This window comes from Eleutherodactylus coqui, chromosome 10 (assembly GCF_035609145.1).
Source record: "Eleutherodactylus coqui strain aEleCoq1 chromosome 10, aEleCoq1.hap1, whole genome shotgun sequence".
NCBI lineage: Eukaryota > Metazoa > Chordata > Amphibia > Anura > Eleutherodactylidae > Eleutherodactylus > Eleutherodactylus coqui.
In genome coordinates, this window is record NC_089846.1 from 23,003,628 (window position 1) to 23,016,157 (window position 12,530).

General features: G+C 49.9%; 1 protein-coding gene across 2 annotated transcripts in view; it reads left to right on the forward strand.

The window, feature by feature from the left end:
* Positions 1 to 12,530, forward strand: part of FGD1 (FYVE, RhoGEF and PH domain containing 1) — a 113,751-nt gene that overhangs the window by 73,361 nt on the left and 27,860 nt on the right. For both annotated transcript variants that reach the window (XM_066580558.1, XM_066580559.1), the window contains exon 2: positions 7,287 to 7,478. In XM_066580558.1, the coding sequence (XP_066436655.1) occupies positions 7,287 to 7,478 (192 nt within the window). The remainder of the gene's footprint in view (positions 1 to 7,286; positions 7,479 to 12,530) is intronic.

The following is a 12,530-nucleotide window of genomic DNA, read 5'->3' on the forward strand; positions in this document are numbered from 1 at the left end:
ATGGCTCATAATTAATGCACAATGTACATTACAAAGTGCATTATTATGGCCATACAGAAGTGTATAGACCCACTTGCTGCCTCGGGACAACCCCTTTAATAACGTGCGGCTCTGCAGGGTCACTATAGGACACTCGGCTGTAACGGGGTCAGCGTGCTGCTGGTCGGGGGAGGAGGAGGCAGCTGGTAGTGGAGGGGTTAATAGCCGGGAGAGCCGCGACAATGCAAGGGCAGGGAGAAGGGGGCACCGGGAGGGAAGCATCGCGGCCGTGAAAGGGTCATGAGCAGGGAGAGGGGGCTGCAGGGGTTAAATTAGGCAGTAACAGGGATAGGAGGGGACTGCAGGCGTTAAATTAGGCAGGGATATGAGGGGACTGAAGGGGTTAAATAAGGATGGCAGGGAGTGGGGCTATAGGGGTTAAATCAGATGGATGGGAGGGTGCTGTAGGGGTTAAATTAGGCAGCGTCAGGGATATGATGGGTTTGTAGGGGTTAAATCAGAGGATGGCATGGAGTGGGATTGTAGGGGTTAAATCAGACAGGGACATGAGGGTGCTGCAAGGTTTAAATTAGGCAGTAAAAAGAATAGGATTGGGCTGCAGGGGTTAAATTAGACACTGACAGGCATATGAGGGGACTGTAGGGGTTAAATTGGACAATGGTAGGGATATGAGGGGAGTGCAGGGGTTAAATCAGAGGATGGCATGGAGTCGGACTGTAGGGGTCAAATCAGAGAGGGATTTTGTGGCTGCTGCAGGGGTTAAATTAGGCGGTGACATGGATATGAGGGGATTGCAGGGGTTAAATCAGACAATGGTAGGGACATAAGGGTGCTGCAGAGGTTAAATCGGGTAGTGGCACGGATATAAGGTGCTGCAAGGGTTAAATTAGTGACAGATGTGAGAAGAGAGGGGGGTCTGCTGTACATCGGAACATTGGTTAATAGATATTGGCATTGAAAGGGTCATGAGCACGGGGAGGGAGTTGCATGGGTTAAATCAGTCAATGATGAAGCAGGTGGAGGGTCAGATGGGGCAGTGCCAGTGCCCATGCTGGAGGGGTCTTATGGGGCAGTGCCAGTGCCCATGCTGGGGAGGGGTCACATAGGGCAGTGCCAGGAGCCAGTGCCCATGCTGGAGGGGTCACATGGGGCAGTGCCAGGAGCCAGTGCCCATACTGGAGGGGTCACATGGGGCAGTGCCAGGATCCAGTGCCCATGCTGGAGGGGTCACATGGGGCAGTGCCAGGAGGCAGTGCCCATGCTGGAGGAGTCAGATGGGCAGTGCCAGTGCCCATGCTGGAGGAGTCAGATGGGGCAGTGCCAGGAGCCAGTGCCCATGCTGGAGGGGTCACATGGAGCAGTGCCAGTGACCATGCTGAAGGGGTCAGATGGGGCAGTGCCAGGAGCCAGTGCCCATCCTGTTAGCACACTACTGTTTTGTGCCATAAACTACTTAGTTTCCCCTAATTCCAGTGATCCTGCTAATTCTGTCTGAGCCCCTCCCCTCCCCCACCGCTGACATCAGCGCCCTGTGACATGACACATATGGAGCTCATTGTGCGTGACACTAGTATTACACATGTGTGTCCTGAGAATTCCCTGCAGCACAGGAGGGGTTAATATGGGAGCTGCCTGCACTCTGTATATAAACATCTTCTCCTCCAGTCTCCTTATAAGGAGCCTCCTGATAATCCCTCCAGCCACTTCCACATCTTTATAGAGCCATAACCCCCTGGAATCACCCCCCCCCCCCCCTCCTGGCCTGCAGAGCTGACACTTTATAAATCACCTATTAGGTCAGCCAGTATGAGCTCAGTCACTGCCACTCAGCTTTCCCAGGCTCCTGCAGCACTAGCTGTGCAGTAATCTATCCAGCCCCCCTGTATTGCTGTGGATGGGTCAGTCGCCACTCGGCTCTCCAAGAAGCCAGTATAGCTAAGAAGAGGCTTGATGTCTGGTGATCGCACAGAATTGGCGCAATACCCCTCTAACCCAGATCCCTCGGCTGGCAGCAGCCTCCAGGGGGCACTGGGGATTGTTCCTGTACCTGGAAAGTCCTGGACCCCCCCCCCCCCCCCCTCCCCGTACTGTAGAGAAACGTGTCGCGCTGATGACGCTACGGAAAATTGGAAGAGCTGTAATGTATAATAGTCACGCCGGTCAAGCATGACCAACATGTCTATGACCAGCAATGACCAACATGTCTATGACCAGAATGGGACAACCATTGTCCAAATAGTCGCTCATTGCAGCGGAGGTGTTCCCCATGTGACTGCTGCAGCCAATGCGATTATTTGGGCGACTATCAGCCCATGTAAAGGTACCTTTAGGTAGACGGCCCTGATGATACATTCAGTGTTGTGCTATGGACCTCCTGCTGTGACCCCCACTGACCACTCCATAGGACAGCGCTATTCTACCTCATTTCCCATCAGCGGTGCTTGGCTATTCTCGGAGGCGGCATGTCCGCCATAATGTGTGGTATATAACGAGTCCTGGCATGTAGCACTCCTGTAGAAGATGCGATTGGTATGTCGCCTGGAGCCATACATACATAGCGCGGCTGAGGTTTACTACCGTACATGACTAGACCTGTAGATAATTTGTGCTTGCTGGCCCCTGAAGAGGTTGGCCCACAAAATATAGTTATCCCGTATCCACAAGACACTACCTGATTGGTGGGGTCCGACCACTGGAGCACCCGCTGATCATGAGAGCGAGGGTCCTGAAGGTCCTCAAATAAAGGGAGTGCGATGGCCATACATGCCAACTTTAATGGGGATTGCCAGCAGAATTAAAGGGGTTGTGCGGGTACAGAACATCATCCCTTTGGGCTACTTGTAAAGTAGTAAACTGAGCTATAGTTACCCCTCCGCTGCCGCTGGGATCCAGCTCTGCACCTTGCTGTGGTCCCGCTGTTTGCTGTGGCAGCTGATCTCACCAGAAGTCAGGTGATCGCTGCAGCATCACCGCTTGTTCTCCGAGCATCAGCACTCCGAGCGCCATAATTCCAGGAATTTGGGGACGTGATGCTGCAGTCTCTGATTGGCTGCAGCGATCACCTGACGTCTGGGGACACCAGCTGTCACAACAAATAGCGGGACCACAGCGGGGTGCAGCTGTATCCTGGTGGCAGTGGAAGGGTAAGTAAAGCTCTGTTGTTATTTAGTGGGCTTCACCTGTGCTTTCTGTGCCCGCATGGTAAGTCTGCGCAGAGCAAGAAACCCTTCTCAACGGCATTGTATGCATTTTTTGGGTAACAAGTCACAAAAAAGTGTGTGTGTGCATGAAGGAAACAGCGCCACCATAGGATGGTTCTGGTATTGCAGTTCTGACTCATTCACTGGAGTGGAGATGAGTTACAATTGAACCACAGCCTATGAACAAGACTGGTACTGGTCTACAAGAAAGAGCCAGGCTTTGCTAATTCCGTACGACCCCTTTAAGGGACACAACGCATACGTGTTGTTTAAGACTGCATAGGGCAGACCGTATCTGTATGGCAAAGGTTAATGTAGCGGGTAGGTAGGTGTGAAGGAGGGACGGGTCCTGTGCGTCAGGTACGCGGGGAGAGAGGAAGTGTGCGTCACATGCAGCTGTTTGGATCAGGGTGACAGGTAATGGGCTAGGAATGCACGGCGGTCCCTCCCTTTCCCGGCTCGCCCTCCCATGCTGCTGGTTACAGTAAGTACTATGTATACTGCCGGAGTCCAGGCTGTCTATGCACTTTATTACATGTCCCGTCATTTTAGCTGTGACCCTCTTTACAGACAGATCTACATGATAGGGGCTAAGTCACGGATTGGTGGGGTCTGACCGCTGGGACCGCCACTGATCATGAGAACCGGTGGTCCCCCGGATGAATGGAGCAGCACTATGGCATGTACGCTGCCACTTCATTTGTCTCAATGGGACTGCTGGAGATATCTGATCGCTCGACTTCTTGGTAGTAGCCCCATAATGATGAATGGAGCTGCAACGCACATGCTAGAATGCTGCTCCGTTCATACGGCACATCCATTCTCATGATCAGTGACGGTCCCATATTACGTGCGCATACATGCTAAGATAGTGCATGGCGGCGTGCTGCGAGAACTTAGCGATTGGGCTGCAGGGGCGCCAATGGGCTGACAGCGGCGCCTCGGAACATCAGAGGGGAGGAGACAGAAGGACAATGGTTCATGTAGCTCCATAAGATGCTGCTGCAATATTGTCTGGCCCGGTGGACCTAGGGGAGGCAATAGTCCCCGATCTACATCTGCCTGGTTTCCCCCTCCTCCGACAAGATGGTCGGAGGATTTAGACGCGTCTCCGCAGCAGACTTCACCCTTCATGTGAACTGAATGGGAGCAGTGACATCACAATCTGCACCAAACATTGTGGATTTTGCTGTGGATCCACAGTAAATCTTCCAAGCGGGAACGTACCCTCGGGGCGAAATCTGCTGCGGATCCGCACCAAAATCCGTGTCACACTGCGGATTTCCATGCAGGTTTGTTACGGATTTTTTTCAGCTGCTGAAGATTCACAGCAATTCCGTGTCAAACTCCACACCATTGGCGCAGATTCTAATGCGGATTTTGACGCGGTTTCACAGCAGACTTCATCCCTTCAATTGAAAGGGTGAAATCAGCTGCGGATCCAAGTCAAAATTCACACAAATGGCGCCGTTCTTGATGTGGATCAGCGCCAAAGTCCACTACGTGTGAACATGTGCTAAGGCTCTTTTGCACCAACGTCTTGAGAAATTCCCATTCTGGAGATCCGTTGTGAGATCCCACCGATCAGCATCATCCTGTGAATGGGGGATAACTTGTCACCTTGGTACAACCCCTTGAGTGCTGTGTGCACACTGTGCCGCAGCCTCCTGTAGGTGGTCTGCACTGTGAACGATTTTCCATTGGAACAAGCCAACGATGTATCTGCTGTATAAACAAGTTGCGCAAGCGAACTCCGACATTGTCCGCTCATTCGAACGCGAAATCGGCCGGACCCCTAGCGGAGGGCAGGTAGGTACACAGCACAGAGTTGGCTCTGCTCCCTTGTCTGACTACTATGACTGACAGTTGTTTTTCTATGACTACACCCCCCACCTCCTGCGCTGTCACTCTCTGCCTCGGTGACACATTACAACACCTCCTGTCGCCACTCCCTCCTCCAGTCCTCGCCAGCTGCTGAGTAAGGAGCTTCTTGAAGACTCCAGGTGTATGGCACGGAGACAGGTATGAGCGCCGGGGATTGTCTAGTCTCAATGCTTTATGTCATGTTTCTGCAACATTACTGAATAATCCACAGCGCCAAACCTGTATTTAGCGGTAAGGTATAATTCCCGTGTCTGCACTGCGGGCGATATTATTTCTGGGGCTAATATATAGGATTGTGACCCTTAAACCACAAAATGGCGTAATAGCGGCAGTCCAATCCGTTATTAGAACCGGATCCTTTACAGGACGACTCTGGCTGTAATAAGCCGGCGGCAAATCAACGTCTGTGCGTTCGCCAAGTAAGATACAGGACACCATTAATGGCAGCCCTACAGGCCGTCCTAAAATATCCTGTTAACGGTCTGGAAGAGCGTCGGACAGCAAGTCATCGTCAGAACAGGAACGATCATATGATGGGAAAGCAAACCGTTTTTTCCGTAAAACTAATAGCGGTGGGGGGTGGAGGGGGGGGGTATGGAACAATGACTGATGGAAGATGTGATGCCGTATACTGAGATCACATGTGATGACGACCTATATATGCATATTCGCCGTGTAGCCTATATGGGACCTGCATTAGACACTAAAGTCTATGTGAGGCTGTATTCGCACGGGCGAGCGCGATATCAGTCCAATATCGCACTCAAACCTGTTATTTATTTTTTTCCTGTGATTCTGATGCATTTTGCAAGAAAATGCATTGCTGCGCCCATACGTGAAAATCACGTTTTTTCAATAGTAAAATCGCATCGCACTCGCAAGAATCTCGCCTTTACATGGGAGTACGATAGAATTTTCTAACCTATCAGTGCAAGCGAAAAATCGCTCATCCACATTAACCCATGAAAATCAATGTTCTATTTTCCTGTACGCGTTCCATCCATATCACAACGGGGCGGAAGTCGCACAGATCTCCACTTGCGGTGAAAGTCATTGAACGTCTACTATTGTTCCCTGTTGTCAGCCCATCCTGGCAGTAGTGTGCCGTATAAACTGTATATTTAGAGGCTCCCAGCGTTTAGTGTCCCTTTAATTACCTATCGTAGGGTCGGATGGAGGGAGATGTACGTTGGCGGCATTACAGGTAGCAGCGAAGGGTTAATTGTTGAAGTCTATGACTTGCAGCTACATGTTATATAGGTGGAGCTCTGCTACATATATAGAAGAAAATGCAGTAGCCGACATACCGCAGATACGGGAAATAAGGCTAAAAATATCCATTGGATTAATGGCAAAAATGTGCTTTGTATGTGGGGAAAAACAATTGACCATGGCGGGATTGGCGCAGTACCAAAAGTATGTGACCCTTGGAACCGAGAGCAAATCTCATTAATTCTGTCTGAGGAGTGACACAAGCAAGCGTGTTTATGTGCAAGCAAGAAGAAGAACCTCTGGATTTAAAGGGGAAGTTCACTATTATTACCAGTGTAGGACTCGGGGGCACCAGTGGGGGCGACGATGGGTTATTTACGTAGCTACGTCCATCAGACAGTCTGCCTACAGCGATCATCCTGACGAAGGAGTCTAGGAAAACTGGGTGACCGGGATCTGCGATGACAGACAGATTGGTCATCCCGCATGTAATTAATAGGCACTTGAGTAGGAATTTCGACAACCTGATTGACACGAACGACCAACGACCTATTTTAATTTTATTATTTTAAGCAAAAAGTGCACTTAAATAAGATTTATATGCAGCAATTATTGCTTTATGGGACAGTAAAGATGGCTACCAGTGACATCACTGGGTGACAATTAGGAAAGGCATCCATTGCTAAGTCCCCAAGAGCGTTCCACCAACCCTAAATGCCCTATAAACCTGCTATTACTGCACTTATTACCTCTATTCTATTGAGCGTTATGCTAAGTGTCGGTCTTCACTGTGCTTCTAGTGTTCTATTCATGAGTCAGGAGGATTGGGATGAGCCTAGTTATAGGCAAAAGACAAATAGGTGTTTGCAATATATCTGAATACAGTATATCAAGTCTGCAAATGGACATTTGTCTGCAAATCTCTCCCCTCAGTGAATCACCCTTCCCTCTCATGGCTGAGATTCCTAACCACATCCTTCTTTATTTCAGGGCCGCAGCCCAAGAACCCGGTGCTTGTTAAGAGTCTGTCCTTGGAGCCAACTCATATCTCAGCGCACCCGGAAAAACCCCAGCGTCTCCGATCTGACCCCGGAAACTCAACTGACTGCAATGGGATCCCCCCAGATCCGGCCAGTGCCAAACCAGCAGCTCCCAGGCGTCCGCCGCACACCAAACCTGAAGGTGAGCCCCTTGTAGCTATATAGACGGGAACACGGGATGCACCAACAAAACCCAAAACGTGCCACAGTCTGCAATGTAGCCCGAGACGTGAAGACGGAGACAAAAATAAATGTGTCCTCCATAGAAGAAGTCTGCAGCGTCCAGGCATGTCTTGTTATGTGCTGCAGCTGCCCGAGAACCTCTTGTTACAGAGTAAAAGCGCATTGACGCGCAACGATTATCATTCAAAACCGTCTGCAAATGAGCGATAATCGTTGCGTGTAAAGGCTGCCATCGTGCACTTCTCGTCTGAACGATGATTTTAAGGTGAGCTTGAAATCCATTGTGCAGCCAGAGAGAGATAACAGGGGCCGTCTGCTGTGTTTTCAGCGGATGCCAGGAGATTACATTGTATTCTGCTAACAGCCCGTGTGAGAAAACTGCAGCTGTGTGAAGAGCCCAGCCCACATGCTGGGTTCTGTAAACAGCTGCCGAAGGCCCTTTTACACGCAAACGAAGCTGATAAGGTGTTAGTGGACATTAGCATCCATTAACCCTTTATGAAAAATGATGGCTTAAACTTTTAATCTTTCAATCGTTTGAAAGATTGTCTTTGCGTGTAAATGGGCCTTAAGGTAGAATGTCCTTCGAAAGTGATGTGCGACAGAACTGTTGCTGAATGGAAGTGTGTACATAGTGCCGCTTGTCTCTGTATATGAGAAATTTCAAAAATAAACCCAAAATCCAGTTTTCATATAAGATTTCCCACACTGTAGCGCCGGGCAGCAATCCAAGGGGCGATCGCTCCTGTGCTTTCACACAATGTCACTCGGTAAATGGAGGCGGACGGGCTAGAAGGATCTCTGGCCACCGGCCTCCATTCACAGTAGACCGGCCGTCGTTCATAGACTAATGACTACCTGTTTACACAGACTGGTTGTTGTCAGGTGTTTACGCCCGCAGAAACGGAACGGTGAATGAATTAGCATTCGTCATTCAGTCGCTGCAGACATTTACTCCGCCCTACCGCCATTCCAATTTGCGCGATCCAGCGAGAATCTGAACGATGATCGTGACGTGTAAAAGGCCCTCAGAGCGGTCAACTGGGCATTTTTTCAGATGTAGAATGAATGGGATAAGCAGCCGCCAGACATTATGTGTCACTTTTCTCCATTTGGAACAAAGGATCAGGTATGTCAAAAATCAAGCAAGTCAGAGCTTTTTGCGCCCTTTTACATAGATCGATGATTATCATTCAGATTGCCCCTGGATCGCGGGAATCTCATTCTGTATAAATGCTGCCAGCAACTGAATGACGAACAATAATTCATTCACTTATTCGGTGTCTGCAGACGTGAAAATTAAACGTCGATCGGCCTGTGTAAACAGGCAGTCATTCACCTATGACTGACTGCCTGTTTAGGCCTCAGTTAGCGATTTTTCGTGCGATTTGCGTATGCATATGCCATCCGCGTATATATAGACCCAATGCTTCGCAATGGGATCGGTCACATGTCCGTTTTTTATGCGGATGTGCGATAAATTATATGACACAACGATTTGCAGAACACGCCTATCTGCGTTCTGCGCAGCTATTGAATGACAGCCGAGAGCTGCCTCTGATTGGTCCCTGCACTCAGCCAATCAGAGGCAGCACTCACTCACCCATTCATGAATTGCTGAGGGCTGTGACCAATCAGAGGCAGCCCATTCAGCAGGCGGGGATTTTAAATCCCCGCCTGCTGAATACTACAGAAAGCAGTTCAGGAGAACTGCCGGCCGGACGCGGCTGAACTCCGGCTGCTGGGAAAAGGTGAGTAACCGTTTTTTTTTTTACTTTTACACATTTTAAGGATGGTTTTCAGGGAAGGGCTTATATTTTAAGCCCTTCCCCCAAAATTAATATAGCGCTTGCCGGCAGCCCATTGCTTTCAATGGAGCCAGCTGTATTGCCGTCTCCATTGAATTCAATGGGCAAACATCGTTTTCCTCTGCCACAGCTGTGGCACAGCTGTGGCAGAGGATAGAGGGCAGCGCTCGTGTGACCGAGCCCTTTTCGCTGATAAAAGCTGCTAGCAGCGTTTTTTTCAGCCGTCACGTTGGCCTCGGTCACGCGATTTGCGGATGTGCATCCGTTATGCGATCCGCAAAAAAACGCCCGTGTGACTGAGGCCTTACTGTGAATGGAGGCGGGTAAGTAACCGGAAGTGATCTCCGACCTGCTCTGTCTCCAAGCACTGAGCGATTCCTGCTCTGGTGTGACATCACAGGAGCGACTATCGCTGGGACGCCCGCCAGGCGCTTGTGTAAAAGGATCCTAAATTCCCACAACAGCAGATGTCAGGGGACAGTCGGGGACCCCTCAGTGGAGCACTGTGATCCAACCATGGCTGTAAGGACCACGATGCAACTATGCAACTATCAGCGTAAGCATCTTATAGCAACCCTCCGCTTCTGGCAGATAACTCTGTCTTCGGACCACAGGGGGCGATGTTATATCACCCGCAGGTGTTCTTCTCTTCCATCCGTCCAACAGCTTCAGCTCCCATTTGTGGCTGTCCAAGATGGCCAACACAATCTTCTGACTACCTAATCCCCATACTACATTGGTACTGCTAGACTACCAATGCACTGTACCTGCTCTCTGATTGGGAGGTGCTGTTCACATGATCAGCACTGGCCAATCGGAGAGCAGTGCACAGTGTGCATTAGCTAGGTAGAAAATTGCAGTGGCCATCTCGAATGTCCGAAAACTGTGATCAGAACCAGCGGATCGGATGGACAGTAGAGAAGAACAAGTACAGATAATTAATACTGACCCCTCCAGTCTCAAGACAGAATTTTGTCCTGAAACCGGAGGGTTGCTTTAAGGCCCCCACACATTAGGAAAAAGTCGGCTGAACACGCCAGTTTAAGCGGGACCGGGCAACTATTTTAGGGGCGCCTCCCAACTTTTTAAAGAAGCACGTTGAAGTTCAGTGCCCGTTCCTTTTATTTCCCCTGGTGATAGACCGCTATCAGATATATAATATATATAGATGCCGCTCACTCCACTTTATCCGTCAAAAACGCGTGAATTCTCAACCACACACGGCATTCGCGTGTATGCGGGAGCTGGGAGAACTATACACTGGTGAATAAGCGCTTGGCCAACAGCTATGGAAAGTGCGTGGGAATCGTTAGTCCTTACAGCCTGACTACGGGCACCTTCACACGGGCGAATGCGTTTTTTTCAACACACCTCAGTGCCAAGTATTTGCGCCCTGAACTAAGCTTTTTTGCGCTCATGTTAGTACATTCTACTGTACTTTTACACGCAACCCACAAAAATACATGCAACCACCAGTCCATCTATTGACATGGCTAATTAGCCTAACGAGTTCCAGAGGCGTTCTTTTTTCAGCGCTGTTTTTCATGCGTCTGCTTGCATATTGCTGGCGTATTTGCGCCCCCCATAGACTTCAATGGGGATCTTTGTTGCGCCAATGTGCACAAAAGTAGAGACTGCCACGTTTCTTTTCACGCGCGCGAGAAAAGGCAACGTGAATGTACCCACTGAAATCAATGGGTTCTATTCCCTGCGTATTGCACACGTAAATATTACGCGTGTAAAAACGCACGCGAATACGCCCGTAGTTGTCAGATCGTGAGCTCTGACACACTATAGGGCCACACGCTGGTAAGAGCTGCTCAGGTCTAGGGCCGCCCTTTGCTCGGCTGGGCCGGTCTTTCCGGTAAGGACGCAAGAGTCTAGTAATGTTCCTCCCTTGTTTTATGACCCACGTCTGTATTTCTTCACCTGCCAGCAATAATAGAGAAGCCGTCAGTGAAGCTTCTCATTAGTGGTTTGTAGATAGACTTGTGGCTTATAACAGTGAAGCCTTCAGTCTGGGTGGCATCACTTGTCTATGGGGTTGCTATCTCCTGCTGCTGATGTCCGGGCAAGAAGACCTGGAAAGTCTTCATACCTTCACCCACCCCGTTGCACGCCCCTATGGTGTTAGAAGGTAGTCGCATTCATATATTGAACTCCTCTCTGATCCCAGGTCACACTGCTTCACACGTTGGGTTCCTCTATGTAGTTTACATCCTTCATTTATTATGTCCCAGCTTAGGGAAAGATCAATACCTCTTATAGGAATATGTTCCATAATCTATACACGGGTATGCCAAAAGTCATGGGACAGACACCTCTAACCCCCTCTAACCTGGCGAAGTGCAGTAACCCAATGTGGCATTGATTCTGTAGTATCTGAGTATCCCTCCAGATGTCTGGATAGCCGCCGACAGCTCCATGGTATTTGTAGGTGCAGGACCTCAGGTGTGAATGGACCTCTCCACCGCATCCCATAAATGCTCAATTGAGCTCATGTCAGGTGAACGTGCAGGTCACACCATTTGTAGGAAAGCTCCAGAAGGATCTTCTAACCGAATCTGGACAACTTGGGTCCAATGGCACGGTGCCTTATCCTGCTGGAATATCCGATTATTGTGGGGGTATGTGAAGTCCATGAATGACTGCAAATGGTCACCAAGTAGTGAAATATAACGGACACTAGTCAATGACGTGTGTAGGCGGACCAGTGGACCCAACCCATGCCATGAGAACACCCCACACCAGTATGGAACCACCATGAGCCAGCACAGTGCCTCGTTAATAACTGGGGTCCTTGGCTTCATGAGATCTGTGCCATACAGAGACCCTATCATCAGCTCGAAACAATTGGTACCGCGACTCGTCGGACCAAAATACATGTTGCCAGTCCTCTAGGGTACAGTTAGCAACCACACGATCCGGGAGAGGTGCTGTGCCCAGTGTCGTGGTAGTATCAGAGGCATCTGGTGGCTCTTCTGCTCCCATGGAAGGTAAAGAACGCTACATTGACTTGCAGGATATGTGTGCGGGGTCTCCTGTACTGACCTGCGGGATATGTGTGGGGGTCTCCTGCACTGACCTGCGGGATATGTGTGCGGGGTCTCCTGTACTGACCTGCGGGATATGTGTGCGGGGTCTCCTGTACTGACCTGTGGGATATGTGTGCGGGGTCTCCTACACTGACCTGCGGGATATGT